The 27,965-nt window shown below is 39.0% G+C and overlaps 1 protein-coding gene and 1 long non-coding RNA gene across 2 annotated transcripts in view; one reads left to right on the top strand and one right to left on the bottom strand.

Annotated features, from left to right (window-relative positions):
• Positions 1 to 20,521, top strand: part of LOC108887948 (uncharacterized) — a 45,252-nt gene extending 24,731 nt beyond the window's left edge. The window contains exon 4 of the long non-coding RNA XR_007814314.1: positions 19,780 to 20,521. This is a non-coding gene — a long non-coding RNA (uncharacterized LOC108887948). The remainder of the gene's footprint in view (positions 1 to 19,779) is intronic.
• nhsb (Nance-Horan syndrome b (congenital cataracts and dental anomalies)) overlaps positions 1 to 27,910 on the bottom strand; it is a 51,628-nt gene extending 23,718 nt beyond the window's left edge. The window contains exon 1 of the mRNA XM_051074541.1: positions 23,306 to 27,910. Within this exon, the coding sequence (XP_050930498.1) occupies positions 23,306 to 23,585 (280 nt within the window). The 5' untranslated portion in view covers positions 23,586 to 27,910. The remainder of the gene's footprint in view (positions 1 to 23,305) is intronic.
• Between the last annotated feature and the right edge of the window lie 55 nt (positions 27,911 to 27,965).

The raw sequence follows: 27,965 nt of genomic DNA, 5'->3' as shown, positions 1-27,965 counted from the left end.
GACTTTCTCTTTTTATGAAGCTCTCAAATACTGATGAGCAGGGCTGTGGCCAGGATTTAAGAAATACTGAGATAATGAGTCCAGATTTCCCCAACAGAACCTCACCCACCTAAGAAATTTTTTGCTCTTCACCAACCAAACAAACTCTTTACCAACCAAAGTATTGAAGAAGTATTTTAAAAGATGTACACAATTTCACATTATATCTTCAGTTACAGGATACTGTATGTAAATGTTTTTTCTTTGCTGAGAAATGTCCATCCTACATTATGATCTGCTGTCAAGTCCATTACATAAAAATGTTAGAATTAGTATTAATTAAGGTTGTGGAACTGTCATGTATTAAAGAAACAAACGGGAAACGGGAATCTGTGAAAGTCCTGTATTCTTTGCATCCACCCTGACATCCTCTTAATGTGGGATTTGTCACTCTTTATTTTATGTCACCTGACTTTCTACTTTGCTCTCATCATAATCATTACAGCTGCTAAAGGTTGCCTTACATTAAAATGTAACTGTGGGTTGTAATAAGTTGCTTGCTTATAGTGTCATTTTTTTAGGGGAGGACAGTCTATTATCATGATGTGTTGAATGTCACAAAATCCAACATGAACCTCAGGAGCTCTTGGGATAAACACTGCCCTGTGGTGCTGCACTGATCCAAAATGTATACAAAATAAACCATTTTAAAATGCTAAATGTATTTATTATTCATAAGTTTTTTTAAAGCTCAAGATTCATCCCACTGTTAGCAGCACAGACAAAAGATGTTTTAAATTCTGTCTGCATGTCTCTTAGCAATGCTCTTTATGTTTTATGTGATTATCTGCTAAAGTTTTGTACACTGTCTTTTGCATAATTCTATTCAAATCAGGGATTTGTTTTAGCACAGTTGATCGTTGTTTGATGATTTAAGCATGTGTGTGCCTTGCCCCACTCTTCATCACTCTAGTAATTTTCCCTTATTAAACCACAAGAAGTATAAAAGTAAGAGGAGCAGGGAAATTAGAGAGGGATTTGAGACAGCTGATATATAATTTCTGTTAGAGGGGCCAAAACTCCAACACTGCCCCACCCAATCAGAACTTAGCTTCAGGTCTTTGCCTGAATCCTCACGTGTAACATCTGACAATCTCGAAATCTAGAAATGTCCTTCAAGCTCAGTTTTTCTTCTGAATTGTTAGCTCCTCACTGAATTAAGGGGTGATTTGAGTTTTGCGAAGAACAGTTTTGTGACTATCAGAGCAACTCTTCACTCTTTTCCTAAGTAAAAAGGAGATCCTATTCTCATCTGCTGCAGTAGTAGAAGTATTAAAGCTGCAACAGTAAAGTAAATCATGTAAACATAGCTAGTTAAACATCAGCTAGTTAAACGAATGATGAAGTAAATCCTTTAAAACCTGCTACATTTTTAAAGGAAAGAGTTCAATCCAAAGTAAAAGTTTTTGTATAAACACACACACACTGACATTAATTTGACCATAAACCTGACAGTTAGCTAGTTTGCTGATCATAGTTTCGCTACAGTCTTCTCTCATACCATTCTGGTTATTGCAGGCAAAGATGTAACACAGAAAAAGTAAAATGGAAAAAGGACAAGCTAGCAACAGTCCAGTCATTTAGAAGCAAAACATTCAGCAAATACAAAGCTTCTGAAGAAATCAGACAAAAATCAGAAAGCTGATGGAAAGCTGAATTACTGCTTTCAAGGTCTCTGTTTTAATTTTTCAGTCACTTCAGACTTATTCTGTTTTTCATTAACAGTATAGAGTAAACCTTCGTCTTCAACATGCACCACTAGGAGATGGTAAAAAATTTTAAAACTGCTTTAAAAATCATTACCACATTGGTACAGATTTTGTCACACTTCAGATCATTTATACTTGCTGACGTTTTTTTTTTTTTGATGTGATCTCTCTATGTGTAGCTCTCTTTCATGGAGGAGGGAACCTTTCCTCTTAAATTGCTTTGTTGTAGGATAGGAATTAGCATTACACCATGAGCTGCTGACAAATATGCAGCCTCCCCTGACACACACACACACACACACACACACACACACACACACACACAAAGCTCCTCCTCGGAGTGAGAATCATTTCTACTTCCCTGGGTTGCCACTGCTAGGTTGACCTATTTTTGTCCAGACCTCTCTCTCTCTTCCCTCCTCTCCCTGGCTCTCGCTCTCTTGCTCCAGCCCCATAATTCACCCTGCTTAATAATTCACTACAGCTTTATAAGCCTCTACTAAACGACAGGCTCAGGAAAACAACAACAGTTTTTACAGATACATTTTGCAAAGCCACATAAAGAATAAAGAAAGAAAAATGTGCACATATAACATAGGATATACTCTAAGGTAGAAAAAAAAAAAAAAAAAAAAAAAATATATATATATATATATATATATATATATATATATATATATATATATATATGGTATGTAAAAGCCAGAGAGAAGTTATTCATAGCTAGAAGGTGAGTAAGTTGGCAGGTAATTCACATTCACCACATGACATTCATCACTTTTTGCAGGATAACAGAATGATATATGTAGGGTGTAGAAAGAAACAGAGATAATGGTGGTGGTTGTGGGGTGTTATTGTAAAACCGCAGATTATTTGCAAGTCTATGCACAGGCTCGCTCTGCCTGATGTGATTGGACGGCCGGATTGGGCAGGAACCAATAAGGGCACCAGGAGTAAGAGAGCAGGCACAGAGTGTACTCTGGCTGATGCTGGGCACACCCTGTAGCCCTGTGTGTGTGTGTGTGTGTGTGTGTCTGTACGCGCCACTGCCTATCAAATTAATGTGTATGCAAAGTTTGTGATTATTTATACGTTTTGCACACGTGTTTTGAAATACCAGATATTTCCTTTCAGCTAAAAATTCCAGCCTCCTCTATTTTACATCTACCCTGCCCCCTTTTCAAATCTCCTCCCAGGAGCCGATACAAGTATAATATATTCTGTACCCATATTGTCATTGCATTATAAATAACACTTGCACCTCTGCAGTTTTTGCATAAGCCTGTGTACCTGTGTGTGAATCTTTAAATTTGATGCAGTTATTTCTGAATTTATTATGTGGTCTATTTTTAAGATTTGCAAGCTGCAGCAGAAGATTCAAGCTTTAAGGGCTTTAGTGGGAAGTAGAACGAGGTTGGCCAAATTGTCTCGACACAAAGGAGTAGTTTGATATTTTTGGGATGTACATTTTTATGTTCTCTTGCTTAGGGTATACTGAGAATATTGATAGCCACTCTCATGCCTGTATTAGGCTAAAGACAGAAGCCTGTTAGCTTAGCTTAGCATGAAGACTGGAATCTTGTTTAGTTGATCTGTACAAAAATTAAATTGTAAAGTGGTTTTACTAATGAGTTCCTGGAATTGGATAGTACAGAATAATGCTTAAAATGTAAATACATTCAATTAACTCTCTTCAAACAGCAGATGTATTTAAATTGGCATAATACAATTATAGTTTACTATGATCATAAGAATGGTAGTCTGTACAGATTATTGAAAATAATTATTTCTTACAGTTTTTGTTGTATGAAATTCTTCTCCTTCATTAAATCTCTGCAGCCACCTGAAGAGCAAGACTGATATGTTGAGTCTGCAGCCTCCGGACACCCTGTTTCACCCTGCCTCTAGTCTTTATGCTAAGCTACGCTAAGCTAACTAGCTGCTGGCTGTTGTTTCATATTTACTGCACTGACGTGAGAGTGATATCAATCTTCTCAGCAACAGAGCAAATAAATATATTACCCAAAATGTCAAACTGTTAAGTTACATCAAGGTAAAAATAAACTATGAAATTAAAAACAGCCTCATGGCTTCACCTCCATGCTGCATTTTCCACAATGGCACTAATGAGAGCACAGACAGAGCAGGGGTGTTGGGTGCATGAGTGTGTGTGATGCTGTAGTCTGATTGATGTGACAGTGAGACTGAGTCTCCTCGAAGAACCCCGGCCTTATTGCTCTTCTGTTACACACTGCCCCCCCCCACACACACACATAACATACTCTGTCTCTCACTGTCACACACACACACACACACACACACACACACACTGTACTATACAATGGTTACAGTTTCCTTCCCTTCTATCTCCCTCTGTCATCTTCTTCCCCCTGTCATCCTTTTATCTCTTGTTCCCTTCACCAGTCCTTCTTTATTCCTTCGCTCCTTCTTCTTCTTTCTACACTTCAACCATGGCTGCATCCCGGAGGCCAACCAACTGTAATGATTGCATTGTCTCCGCTCGACCTCCTCAGCTGACCAGATACCGATGGCTATTAGCCAATCAGCATCTAAACCATCACAACCTTTACTAAAAGAATCCAAACAGGAGGGAAGATGTTGTTGAGAACTATATTGCTTGTGTGATACTGTATTCTGAAATCCAGGTTCCCTTTTTCAGGTTTTTGGGTTTTTTTGGTGATAACAGATATGGGAAGGAAGATTATTAGTGTCTTAGCTCACATGATGGCAACTGAAGAAGCCACAAGCAAGTTGTGAACCCTGACATATCATCAGCAGTTGCTTATTTACATCGCTTACAGATCAACACAATTATTCATTTGTAGTTTGTCTGTGCTCTGTCTGTGTTCACCTACTGACTCACTCTCTCTTAGATCTGTTTTTGGTCTCTACCAACTCCTGTGCTCTGTAGCTGCTAAATGCCCCATTGTGTTCACCAGCTTGAGTGGGTGCAGATGCTGCCTTACACTGAGAGAGCAATGAGACTGAATCAAAACAGTAAGGTTGCAGCCAGACAGCTAAAAAAAAAATGAGCTGAAACTTGCTATGAAGCTCTGTAAAGGTGAGGGGAGCTGTAGGCCCAGGTGATAATTCTCTGTAGGTTTCACATCATCATTTGATACATTAGTCTAATAGCCACTTTAAGAAATTCAGAATAAATCTTGAAATGTTGTAGAATTGACTAAGAAGTCTTGTGTGAGCAAACCCACAAAGCAGCACTAAGAAATGCCAGTGGCTTTCTTTCTGCATTTCTTTATTTATCTGTGGTGGTTTCTAGCTATACAGACAGTTTTCACTTCATTTGTTGTGAGATATCTGTCTCTGAGATTTCTGCTTCCACCCCACAACAATAAGCTGAATGGAATTTCATTTGTGGTGCTCACAGGATTGAAAAAATGACATGTAAAAAATTCAAAGGCAACATCTCTCTCCAGAGACAGCTGTCTTCATTAGTATAGGTGATCTGCAGAACACTGTGAGCATTTACTAGACTTACCTTTAGAACTGGAGTTACATCCATTTAATTTCTATTTTGTCTTGATTCATTAATGTGAACAGAGGACTCCTTTGGTGTAATCACTACTATCATGTTTGTGTTCAGGTTCTTACATTAAGTGTGGCAGAGAGCTACTAAAAGAGGCCTTGCTAGATGTGTGCAAGGGACAAGGAGCAGATGGCTTAGCTTAAATGCAACTTGCTTAATGTTGTATTTACTGTCCAATCTCTCCACTGTCATCATGAACATGTAGGAGAACACAAGCAACCAAAGCTAACCAGTCACAGTTCTCATGGTCTCCATGTGGCTGCTGTAATTAAAAATTCAAAAGACTGGGTCTATTTGAGCACATGAATCTTCTACTCACTGCAGCATTTATTTCCCTTTTACAAAGTATTTTATTTTACAATGTCAATTGAATTGGACTTTTCTCCCTCTGTACTTCTCCCTCTGTCTCATGCTTTCGATTTCTCGCTCACTGCCTCTCAAATCAGAGAGCTGTTATGAGACACAACATTTTTCAGAAAACTCTTGTTGGGTTTTGCATTGGCAACCACTAAAAGGAAAAGAGAGAGAGAATATCACATGATGAAGCCACAAACAATGAATTATACCTGGTGAAAATGGCTAGTGCTCTCAGAGGAGGAATGAGCCTGATTTCCCCGAGATATGTTAAGTTTTAATCCTGAAAACCACTAGGAGCTGCAGTGAAAATGAATTCAGAAAGCAATCATTATTCATGTAGCCCAAATTATTGATGATAACAACCTCTGTCTTTGTATTCTTCTCTTCATTCCTACTCACTTTCATGCTATGTAGCTGCTGTAGTCCTGTTGTAACCTATAGCAACTACATTCATGGGCTGCATGGCTATGCCATAACCCCTTAATGCACAACTATAAATCCCCCTTAAATGGAAGAAAATATATTTGTTGGGAGCCCTTTAATATATTTATCTGTCAGCTTGCTTTAGCTGTTCTGTGAGCAAGTATCTGTGATTATACAGTACATGTTTTTGTTAATCTGTCTGTCAAGATTAAGGTCCAGTTAAGTGGGTTACAGAAACATAGCGATAGGATTACCAGATATCTTTTCCGACACTACTAAAAGCTGCACAGCTAACTAGCTTTTTAGTAGGCTAAATATAGCTGGCTGGCTATTAAACAATCAGAAGTCCAGAGAAGCAGAGGAATGATAATGCAGTGCTATCAAAGAGTGTAAAAAGTGTCTGAAAAGCAAGACTAACATTTTTGAATGTTTCATAAACATGTCATTAATATCTCATCCATGTCAGTCTTATTAGATAAAGTTTATGAAGAAAAAAATGACAACACAGGCCCTCTGAGCTCAGATGAAAACAAAGTGCACAGTTTGAATCTAGGAAGAGCTGGCAGAGGATGGCCGCACAGATAATCACCTCCTGAATCTACTGAACGGTTCTGACAGCTTTGAAGGAGTTGGAGATACAAAAACACAGATTTTAAAACCCACCAGGGGATTTCACTTGCATTTAATCCCCACAGAGTGCAAGCAGATTTCAGCAGAGTAGAGAGAGTGTGTGTGTGTGTGTGTGTTTGACAAAACAGTCTCACTACAATGTCCATTCAGTAGCTGTTCTGGAGAATCATCCTCAGCAGATGATGTTGCCCTGTTGTCAGTGAACTGTAGGTGTTCAAGTTCCATTGAAATTCAATTTCAGTTGATTTTTTTCTTGATGATTTCTTGTTATTTTTGGCTTTAAATTGAGACTGAAAGTTCATTCTTGACATTGGAAGCAGTAGTTGATGTCATTTTTGTCGTCAAAGACAGATTGAGTTTGATTAAGCTAACAAGGGTCTAAAAAGCATCGGTTATAAGGACAGCAGATATAAAGATCTTTATGAGATCACAGGTTTGAAAGAGTAAGGAATACTGGAGTCTATATACCCTTTACTGCGTACATGTTGCTTGTGTATATGTATAGTTTTTATTTACTTGTGAGTTTGTTCATTGTATGTATTCACTGAAACACTACCACTGAAGTTCTAACCCTCTTGGAGAGAGACTTGGCACAGTACTGAACTTTTGATGGCAGAGCAGCATTTTCTCACAGAGAAACATTCAGTCTATAAAGCTGCTTGTTTACTTTTGTCTGTCTATTTATCTTTAATGAAGACCAGGCTGTGATCTGGACTTTGTACAGTAGAGTGATCCTCTCCCTCAAGATTAAATGAGACAACGGGAGCTAATTTGGCCAGATTTCACTAACAAACACAGTCTCACATGATGACTTTCAACCACATGAGTATGCAGACATACTCATGCAGACTCATTGAAGTTGGGTGGATGATTTGGTAGAAAGAAGGAAAATACTTTTTTTTTTTTTTTTTTGAATGTTTTGAGTTTTCAGATATTTGGTGTTGTACACCTCTCAGACCACAAGAATGCAGGACACACTAACATGATGTGTATTTAGTGGAAGTAAAGTAATTTATGCTTAATTATCTTCCCAAAATATCCTTTAGGCCACTTATAGCTGATAACATATAAAAACAAGAAGTGATTTATTTGCTTTTGTTGATGCTTCATGTATATTTTTCTCACATTAATTAAACAAAGATCTACCAACACACTTATGTCTTATCATGACAGTAACAGAAATGAGAAATGACTTGGATATGATAAAAGCAACGAGCCTCATAAAACACCTCAGACAGCAGTAATATCCACAGGCTAACAAGCTAACAAGCACTGAGTCTAATGTGACTCTGGTACATGAATGAATCTGGTGAGCCACAAAGGCCGCCAAGTGGGCTCTTCGGTATTATTCTGCAATTGTGCTGCAGTTCAGCATGAATGGATATTGCTGAGATCAGACCAAGAAGGTGGGAGAAGGCAAAAGATTTTGTTGATGTCACACTTGTGAGTGCGAACATATGGCTTTTTGGCAGTGCAGAGTCAAACTTGCAAAAGAATCAGTACAGTCAGGGCTGCTACATATGCACCTGTACTAGTCCTATATAGGATAACTCCAATATTTTTGAACCTGGGCCTCATTTTCCCATGTTTTTAGCTGTAAATACTCCTTGTCTGCTGCTCCAATTCCAAAGCTTTTTGTCTGTACTTTTACATTTTACATGTATTGTTTTAAAATAAGGTTAAAAAATACTAGTTATCCTTTAAGGATAATGTGCTTTAACAATTTTCTTATGAAAGACAGTGCTTACTGTGCTGACAGGAGTGAACTGGAATTCAATTTTATCTGCTCCAAGAACTCAACAAAAAGGAAACATTAAAAGGACCACTATTTTCAAGTAAAAAATATCAAAGTATAAGATATTGATGATAACTCAGGAATAAAGAAAAAGAGAAATGTACAACCTCCCACAGTAGACTTTCATGCAGCTATAGTAACAAGCTCTAAGCTCAATCCTGCTCTCAATCCTGCTTCTCCTACAAAAGGACACAACATAACAAGATCAGTGTCAGTCCTATCCAATCTATCTGTTTACTGTGGAGTTAAGCAAGGTATTTACTGTCTAAATCTGTTCTAAGGCTTTGAAACCACAGCCCTGGCTACATATCACTGTGGCTTTAGGAACATACAGAATACTCAGTATACTCTCCACATATGGAGTCTAGTGTATTAAAACATATTAGACCGACACTGGGAATAAAAGAATATAAAGCAGGGCATACTATGAAATCGCATAAGAATAAAGACAAGTAGTAGAATATATAGAAAATAGAAATGCTGCAGACTAGAGTATTTTCACATGCACAGAAAAACTAAGGACCAGTATTTGTGTTTCATAAGACACTTCCTTGCTCATCCCTGAAATTATGCAGTGGATTGTTATAATGGACATATAGTACATCTGTCTACGACTGTTTCAACTTCCTCCTTAATACACTGTTGTAAATTTTCAAAACCATTAAACAAACATTCACATCCAGTAGAGAAATCTAGATCAAGTTCTAAACAACAGAAGGCACAGACGTGCTCCAAGAATCAATGTGTGCTGTGTTGGGCTCTTTTTGCACCTCAGCTCCAGGTCTCCAATGAAACAGCCATGATATGTCCTGTGTAAGCTTCCCAGTAACCATGTTGGCAAGGCTTTATCAACGGCTTGAAGGGGCGAGGTGACTAGGTGGGAGAACTGAATAATATATTCTTGATACTGAGCAGCCTCTTTTGCATAATCTACATTTTAATAATCCTAAAGTTTAAAAATCATCCCTAATTCATCAACTTCTCTTTATCTGCACCTGTGATGATGGGTATAGATTTACTTAATAAATCAGTGGGGATTAATGGATTTTACTCAGATTCACCTCATCAGTGCATTTCATGGATAGAGAAAGCGATCCTGACAGCCTATAGACTCAACTGTTCTGTGGTGTAAATAATGAGCAGTCATAAATATTAATCTGAAATTACAGAAGCCAAATGCAGGGGGGATTTCAAATAACTGCAATAAACCATTTGGTCATTTTGACTTCTCATCGCTGGCGTCAGTACGAGACGCGACAAGAAGGCAGCAACACACCCAGAGAATCATTTCAGAGTTACACTTGAATGAAAACAACAGGATTATATAGCAGGCTTCGTCTCATTAGAACGACCTGTTTTTAGGCAGAGGCTCTGACTGTACTATAATGAGCGGTTGAAGAGAGGAGAAAATGTATAATGCATTATCTCCCCTTTTATCCCGAAGATGAGAGGAGGGCCAGTTTCTGTGGGACATCCAAGTGTTGGTCATGGGTTTGTGCATCTGTGCGTTTGTGTGGGTGCGATCTATGAGTGTTTGTTTGCACATACATTCATGCAGATGTTTGTGTGTGTGTATGTGTGTATCTGTCATCTTTATACATCTGGGTGCAGAGAAGAAAATATTTGGCCTCCCCTTGTGAGAGATCTCACCTTGAGAAATGGGAGACTCCAGACAGCAGAAAGGAAAAGAGACTAACCTGTGAAACATGTAAATAAATAAGTAGGAGTATGAGTCATCTATACATGATTCTAGTTTTCTTGATACTGAAATGGTCTTTAATGTCTCTTAGAGTGTGCACAGTACAGGCACCAAATTGCCAAAGCTACATTAACATGCATAAGCCATTTGCCATATGTGATAATGAGCAATGTGATTGTATGAGATCAGTGCTATCAGGGCTGTGGCCACGCTACAACGATAAACATCAGATGGTGTAAATGCGCTGCACAAAGGTTCAGCTGGGGCTGTATCATCCTCAGGATCACTGCTTCTGATCCACTGCAAACCATATGGCCCCGCTTCACTTTAACACGCATGGATTAAAGGTCTGGTTTGCCTGGCCACAGATGCTTGGTTTGAATCTGTCAGCATCACTATATATTTTTTTTATGAAATGTAGCAACCAGGCTTTTCATTAGAACATGGAAATTCAGTGTTGCCAATTTTAACTGCTGCCAAATAGCCTGATCAGAGCCTCAAAACTGCATTGATTATAAAAGTAGCAATTGTTTTCTTTGTTATCAGAGAGGGGCTTTGTCTGTCCACCTTGTGTATGTATAAAATAATATATTTTAAGTGGGGTTTACAATATTTTGTTAATATAACACACAAACACACACACAGCTTTGTCGTAACTGTTCCTGTATCTAGACAATGTAATTATCAATATCAATGACCAATATTGGGTTTGTTATGTGGTGCTTAGACTGAGAGTGTCTCTGTCATGTTCAGTGGCTGAATGCAAGTGAAAGAGGAAAAATAAAGTTCAAGTCTTCTGTTTTGTTGGCAGGCTGTTTCATATTAGTTTAGTTGAAAAATTTAGATAAGGTAAATTAGTTGAAATGTAGTTAGTGGTTATGGGATATTTGGCAAGTGCTATTAACATCTAAAGATTTTTTTTCCTTTCTGAATGTTAATCAGTCGCATAGTTTTTATACATTTTTTTATTATTATTATTTAAAGGCATCAGTTGACATTGATGATAATGTTTTGCAGCTCATTTAGTTACATAATGTCTTTAACTGGAAAACACCTGTATATAAAAGATGAACTATATACCAATTCAGTGTGATTAATTTTAGATTACGGTGAAGGTGGCTCAGAGGAGCTCTGACTGTCTGATATTAATTGATTAAGCACTGATACAAGGGGAAATAATAGGGTTTGTGACTTTAATATGTTAGGCTATTAATCTGATATCACATGTCATCTGTAGGGACTTGGCCTCAGTGGAGTAATCTGCTGGGTAAGGCTCAATCACACACACATACATGCACATACACATGCATGTGCACAGTAGTAATAGGGAGTCCCCAGTAAGTCACACAATCGGTTAATTGTAATTTCTTGCTACTGTAATTATTCGACTGTGTGGTGATAATTACTATCATAGAATGGGAGCAGAATCTGTCAGGATACTGTAATTATTTTACACATGTTGTATCTGCAGTATTAGTACTGTATAGTATTGGATAAACAATTCTTTTTTGCTGTTCTCCTCACCTTAGATATAATTGTGTCAGGTTTTGGTCCACTGCTTTGGTTGAGACTGAAATACCTCAACAACTTTTGGAAGGATTTTCATCCAGTTTGGTTTAAGAAATCCCCAGTGTCCACAGGTTGGATATTTGTGACTTGTGATAAACTTTTTCTGGTGTCACCACAAGGTTGACACTGAGAATTTGAGTTATTATTTGACTATTAAAAGAATTGCCCCATGAACATTACTGTTCCCCTCAGGAAGAACTGTAATAATTTGGTGATCATGTAACTTTTCATCTAATGGAATCAAGCATCTGCAAATAAATACTATTCCCTCAGCTGTACTTTATTGTCACTTAGCTATCATGCTAACATGCTAAAGTAAGATGGTGAACATGGTTAACGATAAACCTGCTTAATTGTCTCTGTTTTGTCTCTTTTAGCTCAAAGCACCACTGTTCCTAAGTACAGCCTCATAGAGCTGCTAGCGTGGCTGTAGACTCTCTGTTACGGTACAGCTCAACAATTTCTTCCAGTCTATCATATTTGTACCCTAATCCTCACCTCTCCTCTTCTCTCCTCTCCTCTGTAACAGCTGTGGTTGCCTGCAGTGTTTTGCTAACGCATCTCCGGCCTGTCATCCAGAGGTACATTAGCGCACTCATCATGCAGGACACAGTTCATACAATACGCATGCGAAGCCTACCCACAGCACATACTCACACTATTATACCCATAGTGTCACTGCACCCTTTGAGTGACTCAGGTATGGAAATAAATTCCATAAATTCCAAATAAATTTCATATCAGAGATTCCAAAAAAAGCGAGGGGGGGCTGTATAATACTAATACTGTATACTATATGTGCATGTGTTTGTGTTTTAGGCGAAGGAAAGTGGTAGGCTTTGGTAGGCTCTCTGATACAATTGATAGTGACAGATATATGGCTAATTAGTGCAGCCCTGGCTCGGCTGTCCTCACCTCTCACCAGCCTGCTGTAAAATTGGATTAATTTACCTCGCCTTAACACAGTGTTATCAGCAACCAATAGGAAGTTTCTTTAATGAGCACAGATTTGTTGCTACTTTGGAAAGAGGTTTGTTTAAAATTGTTACGTCTGTAATGCATGCTCACATAATTGTTGACATACTTTAATGTTGTAGAAAACTGTGCATTAATATCTCTCTTCCTCTCTCCCTCTCTCACACACACACATATAAACACGTATGCCTGCACAGTATGGTGAACATGTTTCAAGGCAGGGGTTGCTAGTAGTCCAATTAGGTAGCTCTTCTTTATGGCATGCTAAGGTTCTTACAAAGACAATCTGTTTCAAAGGGACTCCTTAAGAGCAGCTCAGTCCTTAAAACAAGCAGCAGACAACCTCTCCTAAGCTTTTTCTGACTCCATCTGTTTCCATCTTACGCTGATAGTTTACTAAGTACGTCCAGAAGCTCTTCCGTTGAAAATCATCTCAACTGTCCATGCTTTGCCCCTAAATCCCCAGTTGATACTCATAATCTCTGCTGTCCATATACTGAACCCTGCTCAAGCACATGGTCACAACATTATTGATATAATTGGCTTCCCATCCTATTTTTGTCATCTGCTAATACCAGGCTACAACAAGTGACAGCTCTGGTGATTCCAGCAATTGGGTAGTATTAACTTCCCTGCTGAGCCAAGGGAGAACCATATCTCCAAAACCTATAGGTGCAAGTTCCAGTATATTTACTAATCTAGCATAATGAAACAGAGATTATTGGGCTTAAATTTAAGGAATGGTCAAAAAAGACTTGTAATATCTTAAGTGATGTGTCTTGTGTTTAGATGAACCAAATATGGTCCTTTTTCATGCTCGCTCATCATTAACTCCATTTTTCCACATATTCTTATTTTCTCCAGTCTCTTCTGCATCTCTCTTTTCTTTTTCATCTCTGTCTGTTGTAACATGACTGCTCTTTGCCAACAGCACCCCTGCGAAGTACAAAAACACCCCTCTGTGAGTGCCTCTGCATGGGGCTTTCTTGTGATGCTGAGAGGAAATCACTGAGTGAGTGAGGGACAGAGAAAAACGGAATGAAAGAGGAAGTGTGTATCTATCTGTCTATCTTCTAAGTGTTCGTCCCTCCAAAATACTGCAAGTAAACCTCTCTTCAAGCATGACGTACTTTTTTTACACAGTAAAAAGTTCTGAAGATACAGTCACTGAGAAAAATATGTAGAATTGTGATGTGTAAGCTTTCAATTGAAGTTAACCGTGCAGATTAACAGTATCATCTTTCTGCTGTATGGAGTTAATTTACAGCCAAACCTGCAGCAAACTATCACCATGTGTACAGACTGTCGTGTCTGTAACAGTCGTGTCAAAGTGATTATCCACCCCAGTATCTCACAGTTGCTGACGCTCCCGTTAACATTTACTATATTTGATTAAGTAACTATTTCAGCCAAAAATACTGGGCTGCAACCAACAATTATTTTAATCGTTGATGAATCGACAAATTCACTTTCTAAAGTAATTGGTTGATCTAGAAAATGAAACATTTCTTGCCATTTTTGCTTTAAAATACTTCAAATGATAATCACATCAGCAACTACTGCTGATTAATTTTCAAATGATCATTCCAGCCCTACTATTTTTCATTATAAAACACAGTAAACCTTGTTTATAGTTCATGTAAAGCTCCACTTCAAATTGCTAACAGAGGTCTGTGATCACAAGCAGTTGAATTCATTTCACCAACATGGAACAAAGTTTGCAGCCAACAAAGGACCTATTTGCATTGTTTACACACTAAATTTCCTTTCCACCGTCTCCTGCTGGAAATGATTAGTTACTCCGTTAATGTAACATTTCCCAAAGAACCAACAAAATCTCACTGTGGTGACGTCAGAGTCTTTTGAGGTCTATTGTTCTGTGATTGTGCATGAAGAAAAAAGTTACTCACTGGTGCTTGTGGAATTACAGCACTCTACACTATACTCCATGCTGGAGTCACTAGATTACAGAGATGTCCACTCAGTGCAGACACACACACTGACCCAGAGAGATAGCTGAGCATGGGCATTTTTTGGTCCCCAGCCATCTGTCAAAGATTTTGGGGGAATGGTGATGATGATGGGGTCTCCAGGCAGAGATGACAGCAGTTCAGGACAGTTCAGTTTAGCATGTCACAGGAGGCTGACACACAAATGTGCACACACACATCAGGGAGACATTTATGCATGGACAGATATATTAGATACACACACTGGCACATTCACACAGTATCAAGCTTTACTAGAAGACAGAGCTGCAATGCAATGAGCCTGTCACTGCTCGTGACTTTTATACAAGTCTGTTGTGTACAAGCATTATCTGTACACACAACTCCTCATGTAAATGAAAGCATGTAGATGTTCCTTGATAAAAACAAAAAATAATCCAGTGCTACCATTTGTCTGTATATTTTAAAAGTCAGAAACACAGCCCTCAACACTGATGAAAAACTGTGCAGCTGCACTCTGTATGAGTAAACTACCTTCAGGTGCTCCTTAAGTGACATAAAATCTATGATCTGTCTTAAAGGGACATGAACATATTTAAATATTAGACCTGCATTAAACATTCATATATGACGATTAAAAGTAGTTATGATGAAAAATAAACATACAAATAATGATAAAATTAATCTGCACAACATGAATACTTACTACCAATGTTTACATGTCAGTGTATTTTACCACACACTTTGTGAGATGTGAGCAACTACTTGCTCTAGTCTGTGCTTTATAGAGCCAATATTCTCTTCTTGATGATGGGAGCCAAAGAGCCAGTTTGGAATAGTTTTGTTTATTTTTGGCATTACTGCTCAGCTATAGCAGAACTACAGCAACATGAAAAAGCCAGAGGCCAGTTTGCACAGACAAGTAATGGTCTCCAGAAAGCCCAGCATGCCAGCCATCCAGCCAGCCGGGCGCTGTGATGTACAGACCAAGAAGTTCTACATGCATGTTTTATTGCAGGCTGCAACGGCAACAGAGACAGAGGCACTTAAAGCGGAATTTCAAATGATAACATGAGAGACAGAAAGAAGAGGCTTGCAGAGTTCAGCGGGTTGTGTGTGCGTGTGATGCCCTTGTGTGTGTGCATTTTTATGTGCAAGTGTGTTTGTGCTTGTGTGAGGTGGTTATGTGAGTGTTTACCTGCTGGTATGGGAAGGCTGATGTGAAAGTGTGTCAATTCCGTATGTGTGTGTGTGTGTGTGTGTGTGTGTGTGTTACTCTACATGAGGCAGTGGAATCACTTTAGCCAAAATTAGCATAGAGGTAATTGGGCCATGAGAACAGAAAATGTGCAGTGATGATTTTTACTCTCCATGACATAAGAGACTCTGAGGAGCTGAATAAAATCAACTGTGTGTGTGTGTGTGTGTGTGTGTGTGTGTTTGTTTGTTTGTTGCAGCTGGGATTGTTCTGTTGTGTGCAACACGCAATACCATCACATCCTTCCCTCGTGACCTCCCCACACGTCACGCCCACATGTGTTTCTGTGGAAACAGAACTGGACATATGCTGACCATATGCTTTAGTTTAGTTGTGGTTTTTGTTGTGTTTACAGTATATTTGTGTATGACAGTGTAGGAAAGAGATTAAGAAATACACACAAAACCACACAGATGCACAGGAAAGAAAACCAGAGATAAAGAGAAAGATTGCCTCAACTCTGTTCTTCTCCAAAATGTAATAAAGATTATAAATTTTCAAAATAATACAATTATGAGGTACTCCCCTCCCTAAACCATTTCTCAACTGCTTTAACATTAATATTCTCTATCATTTAACCATTTTATTATTCATAAAATATATAATATATATAAAATGGGGTGTTAAGTTGGTTTTCTTTGCCATGTTTTTTATGGCCATCTTTATTGATATTTTAAAAATCTTTCAAATATTTTTTACCAGTAGTGTGGGAAAATGGATGTTGTGGGAGCTGCATAGTGAAACATTTTACCTTCAAATATTTATTTTAGCTTCTGTGTGGATGTGTTATTCTGTTGTGGTTATCTGTTTTGATGTAACTGCATGCCATCACATCCACTAAAAGTTTAGATGAGCTCCTAAAGCATAACAGACCATAGCAAATTAATGGTGCAACAAAAATAACGAAAATATGCCGAATTAATGCTGGTTTTTACATTACACAACAACACATTTTGTTTATTCTCTGGGTCTTTCAAAGCCATAACCATCAACCCGTGGAGGTCGAGTGATAAAAACAGACAAGGTGGACATCTACGGTATCTGAAACATGACGCATCATTAAATAACATGTTGAATAGAAGGTGACAATAGGTAGCAATCGTTCCTGCTTAGCTTGTGCATTAAGGTTTTGGGGATTTTTTGTCTTTTGAGTTGTGCAGTTTTGATGAGTCAGCAGCAGCTGGGCTTGTTGCAGGTTTACATATCCTCCATCAGAGAGATCACACTGCTCATCCTGCTGTGATATTATTTCCACACAAGTTTCTGATTTAACCAGAGAAAATGCGATTTAATGTTAATGCACATGTATCCATCCAGGGCAGCCCCTCGCCCCCCTACTGAAAATATATTCCTGCATGCATGCCTTTCACATCAGAAGCCATGCCCTGCACAACCATGGCCTTCCCTTATCTTTCTCTGTCTCTCTCCCTTTAACTCTGTTATCAAACCTCTCCTCTCCTCTCCTCTCCTCTCCGGCTTGTAAGTGTCTGGGTAGAAATCAAAGTGCATTAAACATTAAATATGCTGTCAAGAGGCAGAAGTCTCTCCATGCTGATGATGATGGGGAAAGTAGGGCAGTGAGGGAAGAGGTATAGATGGGGAGGAGGAGGAGAATGGACACAAATATGCAAAGATGGAGGGAAGGACAGATGGAGGCAGAGACACTGGAGAAGCTGTGAGAGAGAAACAAGAGCACATAAATCATCATACATATTGGATTCTGAAAACATCTGAATTGATGCTCTTAGTGTGAGGTGTCTGTGTGTGTGTATGCGCACATGCCAAAGTGTGAGACAGACAAGATGTGCCTGGACAGAGTGTATCCTAACCTGCCTTGTGCAGTTGAAATCAGATCCCTGAACTACACACAGAACAGATCAAGCCTGTTGGCCAGTAGCACAGAAGGAAGTTGGTAAATATGTCTCTGTTTCTCCTTTTACTGTAGGAGCTTTTGTGTGTTTTGCAAGGGAGAAACAGAAAAGGAAACACATTTACTTGCAGACCACTGAGAATCACACACTGTACTGTTAGCTCACAGTCCTTCTCTATGCTTCTCTCTTTTGTCCATAACAAACTATTTCATCAACATGTCGTGTGCTCCAGAACTGATGCTAGTTGTACTACTGAAGACAAGCAAGTAAGAATGTATGACCATAAATGTATGAGAGAGGGAGAGAGAGAGAGAGATTGACTCAGCTGAAAGGTTAAAGCAGGCCTCGCTCTCTTTCCTGTTACTATGCAGACTAGCGAGATCGAGCAGTCCCCTGCTGCCACAGGCCATACTCTCTCAAATTCAAAAGTCAAATTTGCTTTAATGGCATACCAGGAAGAAACCAGTGTTGCCAGAGCAGTACAATATATTTGCTACAGACTAATATTTTCACATTAAAATCCCTTCTACCCTTGTGCATGCGTGTGTGTGTTATGTTCAGCCCTCAGAGAGTGTATGCTGTGGATTGCTGCTGATTCTGTTCCTGAATCCAAACCTGTCACCCTACAGTGAGTGTTAGCAGAATTTTAAACTTGAGCAATTAGTTGTAGCCTAATATATGCAACAATGTAATAAGAGCAAGACATAAAAAGCCTAAATTCTAAAAGTGAATGATGCAAAGTAAACCCTGTGTTCATGCATTGTTCCAAAATCCCCCAGTTGCTAGCCTTGTAGTGAGCCCTGATTTAGGGGAAATTATGCCTAAATTTGTTGTGTTTTTTATTGTGTTACATATTTGTAGTGGTTCATCAAGAACTGAAATTGCAACCAATATAGAGGTTGTTTTTGATCAGCAGAATTGATTGTGTGAGCGTCAGTTTTGGATATTATTATAATGAATATTTATTCATTTATTTTTTTGTTGTTGATTACAGTTACATTTTTAGGTCTTTACCAGCAACTTAGTTTGCAGTTTGGTGCTGGGCAGATGGGCTTCAAAGGAGGTTTGTCAGAGCTTTTTGCTGCTGCTGCTGGAAATGGGACTGTCTAAACTATGTTGGACAATAGAATCAAAACAATGGGCTAAGAGATGCTACAAAAGGTGGCTGATACCTCTCTATGGGTTCCTGCAAGCTGCAAACATCACCTCTCACATTACACATAGTCATTTGATTCATTGTTTATGCAAAACATATTGACTGCAGGAGCTTTAAAATGTGGTATTTCTGCTATAACTCAAGTTTTCCTCCCAGGCTGTAGAAAAGTGCTTCTAAGCTTTGCCTTAATGTAGCTACTTTTTCAGTTGTTGTGCACTTGAAAAACACACTTTTTGAGTGACATGAGTGATCTTTAATAAAATTAGCACTCATATTTTAGACTGATTGTTTTACTTGAAACAAAATTCATACCACTGATTGTAAACATGGTGAAAACTAAATGATCCACATTGTGTTGCCAGTACCCTCAGGGGCACAAAGCACAATCCATTTGCTAAAGTTAGGCTACTAAATCAGCAATAGGTTTTTAAGTATTTGTTGTTGTAATGTGTCTGTTTACACTCTTATCAGTGTAGCTGATTAAAAAATAGTCATTATTGTCCCACAGTAACATAATCCATATAATGATTTTTAGCATCCTTACAAGACTGGACTATTTGTTATCTGTTATTTGTTATCTCTGTGATATATGTTTGAAGTACACTGGTATATGTGCGTTCCAGTGGTCAGATAGCAACTGTTGTCTGAGGGCATGATCAGTTTTATGGCACCTCTTCTTCAAATCATGCTATGTTCAGCATCCTCATTTTAGTGGCTAGCCTGTCATTCTCAAACTATTGATGCTTAATATCTCAGACTAACCCCAGTTTTACCCTTGTCCCAGTTGTACAGATGGTGTGTTGGTTTCTACCACTTCTACTGATGCCTTGTCAGCAACCCTCCATTAACTGCATAGTTACCAGACGAGGTGGGGAGAGTAATGGTTTATACAGTAAGTACTGCATTTTTTTTCTTGGGATTTTTTTTACTGCGACATTATATAGGAAGACATCGCCTGACAGTGGCTGGTATGGCAAGAATTTTACATGTAAATGTGTGGGATTAGATATTTACTGTGTACTTAAATTTTGGGGGGTTTTTATGTGTGGGTAGTGGCATTTATACCAGTATTTCATTTTAGCAAGACACGATAGCATCAATATCACTGCACTGTAAATAGTATTAACAACAAAATGAAATAAAATAAAGGCAAAAAGTGGTGGTATGCTTAGTGCTAAAGAAAATTAGATTTGGAACAGTTAGTCGACCAGTCAACCAGTTGATTGACAGGAAACTTATCTGCAACTACCTTGATAATCAGTGGATTTTCATTGTTATCTTTAAAACCAAAAATGCCAAATATTCTCTGGATTCACTCTCCAAAATAAAGACAAATTCAGTATCTTAGGGACTTTGACTGGTTGGACAAATCGCTCAAAGACAGTACCCAAGTACAACAAGCATTCCTCACTACCCTCAGACAGACATTTTGGCAGCACTCAGAGCCCAACACACAAGTTTTGGGTCACATTTACACATAAGTGAAACTCAAGCCTTTATGCAGCCTGTGTAGACAGCTGGATAGATTTTTTAAAAAAGTTTATCTCTTCGGTCAGACACTTGTGAGATGAACAACTGTAAAACTATTAAAATCAATTAAAACAAATCATCTGACAAGTTGAAAGTTGTACCACAGTTGACTTTTTGAAGTTAATGCTGTGTGTTGGATGGATAGCTACTATTGCTAGTGTGCTAACATGTGACTACTAGTACAGATTATTTCACCAGGTTCTGATAAATGTTCCACACAACATGTTGTTTACCGTGACTGTGACAGAAACATACCATGACTGAACGCTGCCTACTGTCATGTCACAAATCAATCCAAGTTAGCACCATATTGGCTGCCCTTGAACCTTGATACATTCAACAATCATATGAGGAAACTCTATTGTCACTGACATTAAATCTCTGTCTGTGTATACACAGAGATATTCAGCTCCTCAGGGTTATTGCTGCCATTTGAGAGAAACCGGGAGGATAATAGCCCTTTTGAAAGCTGAATAAAAATAGCAAAACTTTGGTGGACATCCAAGTATGAGCATTGGTCTACACAGGACTCAAACTCTCCCTACAACCAAAGTGAAGTCCCACACAGACAACTGAAGTGTATTTTTCTCAGTTTGTGCTATTTTTTCCCTCAAAAATATGTTGAATGAAATATCCAATGACCAAAATAGAAATCAAGGATGACTAAAGATCCAAGATTCACTGTACAAAATAATACACAACACAACCAAACAATGGCACCCATAGACTGTGTTCTTAGGATATCACACTAAAGCCACGATGGACACATCTCATGCTTTCACTTGAGACCATCTTTTTGATTGAAAACCAAAGATTCCACCACATTTCTCCAGGAGTGTGAACTTTTGTCTGGGGCAGTCCAAAATCACACAGTGTAAAATGGTGATTTTAACACCTCAAAATTTCATTTGAATAAAGGTTAAGCTAAAGTAAAGTAAGGTAAAGCTTAGAGAAAATTCTGAAAAAATAAACAGAATTTTATGCATCAGAATTTCCTGTCCCCCCTAGATTTATCTCAGGAGCCCTCATAAAGGTCCTGACTCCAAGGTTGGGAGACACAGGTCTAGAGTAAAGCGCTCACATAGAAGGAGTCTTAATTGATTACGTGCTCTCACTAAGGCATTCTTGGAAATACACTTCAATTGTCTGTGTGGGACAAAACTCTGACAGTGCTGCATCTTTGGAAAAGCGTGGGCTACTTGATACTTGTATGTCTTGACTGGTTACAGGGATATAGAAGCACAGTCCACTCAACAAATCAATATTTCAGGGTTTTTCTTAGAACAACAGGTGTAAAGGACAGACAGGTTTCCAGATTTAGTTGCCGACAGGTCTAAGGAGTTTAGAATAGAAGATTTGAGGGTGTTGTTGTGTGTTTGTAAGCAATGTTGAGAGACTTTTGAGAGTGTTGTACTGTACAAGGACATCTGCACGGAAATTCAAAGGGCTGTCCCTTTCTGCTGGATAACAAAATGCACACAATCTTTCTCACACAGTTTAATTCCAAGAGATCTCATACAGTCTTCAACATCAGAGTCTCATTCATCCAAATCCAAGGCAAACAGGAGTAAAGGGAGCAATACAGAACGACTGCTTTATGTAATAAAGACATTGCCCGCCTCAGTGACACATACGCTCTGATGTGTGTGTGTGTGTGTGTGTGTGTGTGTGTGTTGTTGGGGGTTGGGGGGGGTAAATCTAAAGAGGGAGTTCATGAGCCCACAGTAGCTTTAGGCCCCAAAATGCTCTTCTTTGATTGTCCCAGATAATGATAACCTACAGCTAGTGATGACTCCCAATGCACAAAATTGGACCAAAATCACTAAACGGATCGTCTAAAATCAACACTGAAGGGACTGCAGAGGACATAAATAATATGTAACTGCTGTACAGAACGCGCTGTTGCATTGAATTGCAGAGTCTTTCATTGATGCCAGTCAGGCTTATTTTTATGCGATCCGTCCACAGCCGCATGCACACTGCAATTACGGCGACACCTGAATATCTAGTCATGATCAGTTCGTATTTACCCTGCAACATGGACATCTGGATTCATTATTGATGCTGTGTTGGTGCCGCTGCATGTGGAAAGGGTGGGTTTGGCGCACGGGGAGTCGCCTCTGAAAACCCCAACACACACACACACGCACGCGTAGACACACACAAACACGCATCTCAAACCCATTTTAATAGATACTCGACCCTGAACTTCATATATTCACAGTCCGAATGAACGAGGCGGCCCTTCGTGGCCCCGCAAAGCACCGCCTGAACATGCTTCAGGTGTGCGCTACCCGCATTAACGAGACTGCGATGCTGAGCCAATGCAGCGGCAACACACGCCCCTCCGCTCCGCTCCACTCCGCGCTGCCTGCTTGTGGGCACACACACGCACACACACACCGACTACCCCCCCCCCCCCGTCGACGGACACACACATACACACACACACACACATCCGAGTCTGGATCGCCAAATGAATGAGCAGTCAACACATCCTGCGCTGTAAAAATGCATCTCGATGTTGCTGGATGGTCCAATGTGCAAATACAACCGTGTGACACATTTCAATTGGGGGGTGGAATGAGAGGAGCGCGGCCGCGTCTACGGCGGGCGTGCGTGCAGCTGGGTAAAAATAATTTTAGAGGTGGGCGCCCTTCGAAGCTTGAAGGCACACATGTAGGTTATGAATGAGTAAAATCACACGCTGTCCAGATGTAAATCATGAGGTGATTTCTTTTTGGAGAGGGGGGTATATACACTTGGGGTGGTCTACTTACGCACTGCCTCCTTTTTAGGGTCTAGGGCACTGGCAGTCTGCTGTATCTGGCCTATTTTGTTCTGGAGGACCCAGACCCGCTGGTTGGTACTAATGATGTCGTTTTCCAGCTCCTGAAATAAGGAGCAGGCGTGCCGGGCCAGGTCGGACAGCTGTCGCAAGGTCCGGGACAGAACCACGTTACTGATGGCACACAGGTCCTCGAAAAGCAGACCTTCATCGTTGGGGATCTGGTGCCTGCACAGAAGCTGCGGCTCCACAATCCTTTTGGCGAATGGCATTTTGCACGCCAGAAATAATATGAGTTGTAAGCCAAGTGTAAATTCCCACTGCCTAGAAGAAAAAGGGAAAAGGGGAAAACAGACAACATCCAAATATATAAATCCACGAGAAACCCGATGAGGTTCAGGCCGACCGCGCGTTATCCCCGGGCGTCAATCCAAAGTTCCCAGATTCTCCTTGAGATCCTCCATCCTGCTGCTGGTTTCAGGGGATCACTCACACTCCCGCTCACACACGCACACACATGCACACACATGCAGGACACAGCTAAGCTCAGGTCAGTGGTGTGAGGATGCGTGTTGAGTCTGCGATCATGGGTTGCCTCCGTACAGCGTCAAACCAGCCAGAACGAAAAGGAAACGCCGCGCAAACTTTTCAAAATAAGAACCCGGGTCAGGTAGAGGTACAAACAGTAATGAAAGAGATGTGTGCAAAAATTGATTGTGGATGATAAAACATAAAAATAACAACATACAGGATATCCCCAAATGTCTCAGCTTTAAATGCACTGGTATTATTTCATACACAAGCATTCCCAATCTGCACAGCTAAACTTTTATTTTTCGTATCTGTCCTCGCTCTTCCGATCTTACTGTGGTCATTTTTCCGGGGATTGTTGCAGCCTGTCTCTGTGGCCTGAACGGTGTGCAGGCTGAGAGGATGAACCAGAAGACTGAGGTAAAACCCGGAGACGTGGACACGTGTGGACAGGGAACGGTCATGAAAATCGGTCTGTGTAACTTTTTCATCATGTCATTACACCCTGATAGGGGAACATTTCATAAGACGATAATAATTTGTTCAAACATTCCTGTCTGACCCTGGTGTGGGTATAGCTTGAAAAAAGAGGGAAAAAACTAACTCTGAAAGAACAGTGTTAAATTTCCTTAATTTTCAGTATCAAACCTTTGCACAAGCAACGCCAACCCTTTGAACAATGGAGGCTTGGCACTAAAATTGGATATGATTTCATAGTCGCAGTCAACTTCAACTTAAAGGATAACTAGTATTTTTGAACCTGTTTTACCAGAAACATTGCTTTATTTAGCTGCCAAACCCCTTGGACAAAACAGTAATTTTACTGAGCAGGACACAGGAGTTGCTGGTATCCTGCTGCCTTAATCAGTTTGTTTGTGTTATTGTGTGGTATTTTTTGACTTATGTAAAAGATCTGAATACTTGTTCCACTATTGAAAGTCACACAATAACACAAACAAACCAACCATTCAAGGCAGCTAGATTCCAGCAACTCCTGTGTTCTGCAAGGTAAAATAATTGTTTTTGTCTGGTAGAGATAAAGAGATATTTCTGCTTAAACAAAAAAACTCAACAAAATAAAAATGTCTATATCTGTAGGAATCCCATCCAAAATGTTGGAAATGTAGGTCTGACACTTATAATAACAACCTGAGCCTGTCAGTGGCAAAAATAAGTACTTTAGTGGATGTACTTTGACGTGGACCATTCCCAGTTGGATTTCAGCACCACAGCTGGTCACGGTCGCCAGGTACACTAAGTTTTTTGTCCTTATCAAACATTTACACCTAAACCAGGGGGAAATAAGGCCCAGGTTTTTAAAAAAAATTAAGTTATCCTTTAAGAATTTTGGGTAGTTGATAATGAAATTGCCACTGTATTCAACAATAGGATTAACCTAGCCAGAGTGATCTGGAAACATAATGTTTCTGAAAGCTTCCACAAATGATCTATTATCAGCCCTCTTCACTGGCCTGTACACTAACTCCAAATCACAAATTCTGTCTTGTTTAAAAATCACCACAACCACAGATATACCAACAAAAAACTGACAGATGACAGGTGCTGTTCACCATCCAACCACGATAAACATCTCAAAACAATTAACAATGCAGGAGTTACACAATGGAAACATATTCAAAAATAGATCAGTCCTAAAGGGTGGGAGTACAAAGACAGTCCAGTGTGTTCAGTAGTCTTGTGCCCATGTGTAGTGTGCATGTAATAATAATAATAATGTTTCTCATTGGTGGCATAAAAACAGAATAAATACATTCCAGATCCATGGTTTTAGACAGTTTTTGATATAGATGTTACATAGATGATTAGAAAGTAATACAGTCCAAAATAAAATGTAATGCAACACAATACAGGATAAACCAGTAGAGTATAATGTAATGCTCACTTCACTGTACAGTATATCCTCCTGGTCCAAACTGTGGCTCTGAATTACTAAACTGCAAACTTCTCGCCTACAGCAGGAACCTATACTGTAGCTGAACGATGTCCAGTGAACAGATTTTTTCCTTCCCTTTTTTTTTTTTTTTTTTTTTTTGCTGAATGCGAGTTTCCAGAATGCTAAGCCTGGCTGTTGTCTCATTCATTCACAGTGATTAGCCTATAGCCTCTAGGCTCAGTCCGTATATAGACATGTCGGCAGTAAACTTGCTGTTGCAGCAAATTTGAGGCAGCGCAGATTGACAGTAACCTATCACGGGCCTCACTCTGAGCTGCCAAGAAGACAAGCACGCTACATACTGTCAAATGTTCCATATACAATATGCATCCCAGCAAATAAATCACACAGTGATCATTAATGAGGAGCCTTGGAAAAGGGATGTTAATGGGAATGAACTGTGTTATGACAGTGTGAAATTCTTGAACTTGAATTTCCAGCTTCTGTCCTCTTTAACATGTATGTGGAGCGTGTTAATTATTGCTTTAAATTCTATGAATAAGACATTTTAGATCTAATGAGACTATTTATGTGTTGTCAGCGCATGTTTTCATCAGTGTCCTGGTTGTCTGAACTTTCACCAAGTGTCCTGTAAATATCATATCTACACAGACAAGTTGAGTAAGGTCAGCAATGATGAAAAGGTAAATGGTAAATAAGTAAATTCACTTGAGTACTGTTCTTAAGTACAAATTTAAGGTAATTGTTCTTTACTATTTCCACACATTTCAAAGGCAGATCTTGTACTGTACTTCTTGCCCTCCTTACTCCATTACATTTATGTGATAGTTACAGTTGACAATTATTTTCCTCTTTCTCATTATTTTTCATTTTAAAAAATTCTGATAAGCTTTTAAAATATCAGAATGAAATTCTCTCTTAGTGATACCATCAGATCGATAGAAACACAAAGAAAGAATTTATTATTGGAATGTAAGTATTGTTTAAAAAAGACAGAGTTGAAAAAAATGTGAACCTGAGCATGGTTATTCCAACTGTCTCCACAGGAGGGCACTGTTGCATCAAGTTAATGTTCCCAAGGATGCAATACAGGTGCTCTAAGTGTGCTGTATTTGCAGCTCTGAAACACAGTAAGTTAAGATGACAGCACTCAAAAAGCACAAACAAATAAATACACCAAAAAAAAACAAGCCTTCATCTGAGCACTGAGTGTCAGCCTGAGAAGTAAAGTAATAAAATGCAGAGTTTTCAAAGATTTTCTAAACTGATGTTATGTAACTGCTGTGGATACAAAGATAATCCTGATACTATTTTTATATTATTGATTTTTTAGTTGATTATTGATTGATTAGAAGTGAAGGAGAGACTATAAAGTAATCTTTTTGTGTGTGTAATAAATCTAAATAATAGACCTTGCCCTCCTGACTGATTTCTTATCAGCATTGCAGTGCATGACTTGCATTTTATGTGTTGCTTGGAAATCCATTGCCACGTGATAAGAAAGTTGGGAGGCTCGTCGAGTGCTATTGTTTCCTGTTCCCTTGACATTTTCTCATCAAAAGGTCATGTTTCTTTAAGAAATGACACTTTAAAAAAATCAATAAAAAACAAGGACTCCCAAGTGCTCGAGGAAATATTTTTTGATGTTTTATGGTGCTTAGTACAGTGTAGTTTTATTAATATTAGACCTTTCAAAAATAAGATAAAACAGAAATGAATGCCACCAGTTGAGAAAAAGCCATAACATAAAAATGACCTGCAAGAAGAGATGTAAGAGTTAATTTTCTAATATTCAAAACACACAGATAATGGATGTTTCTCCCATGTTTTGCTTTTTATTCAGTGTCTTTAAGTTTTTAAGTTCTAAGATTTGCTGTCTTTTAGTAAAATTTAAGTTTTGATAAAATGCTGTCTCATAAAATTTGTTTCCACTTGATTCATTTACAGCATTCTTATCCATCAGGTTTCTAAGTTTATGCCAAATGATTTTCATTTGTGTTTTCATGCTGACAGGCTGACATCCAACAGAGAGAGACCACATCAAAAGAGCTTCTTCTCTCACTATTCCCAAATGTAACTAACTACACACCTTTCAAAAGAGATTATGTGTTTATTTTCTGTCTGATAATCTATCAAAGTATAACATAGACTCCCCTTATGCGAAGACAGCCTAGTGACGTTCACTGTTCTATCTGTAAATGAAAAC

The sequence above is a fragment of the Lates calcarifer genome, linkage group LG2 (genome assembly GCF_001640805.2).
Source record: "Lates calcarifer isolate ASB-BC8 linkage group LG2, TLL_Latcal_v3, whole genome shotgun sequence".
Classification (NCBI taxonomy): domain Eukaryota; kingdom Metazoa; phylum Chordata; class Actinopteri; family Centropomidae; genus Lates; species Lates calcarifer.
The sequence above is the reverse complement of the archived record's forward strand: the minus strand, read 5'-3'. Positions and strand labels throughout refer to the sequence as shown.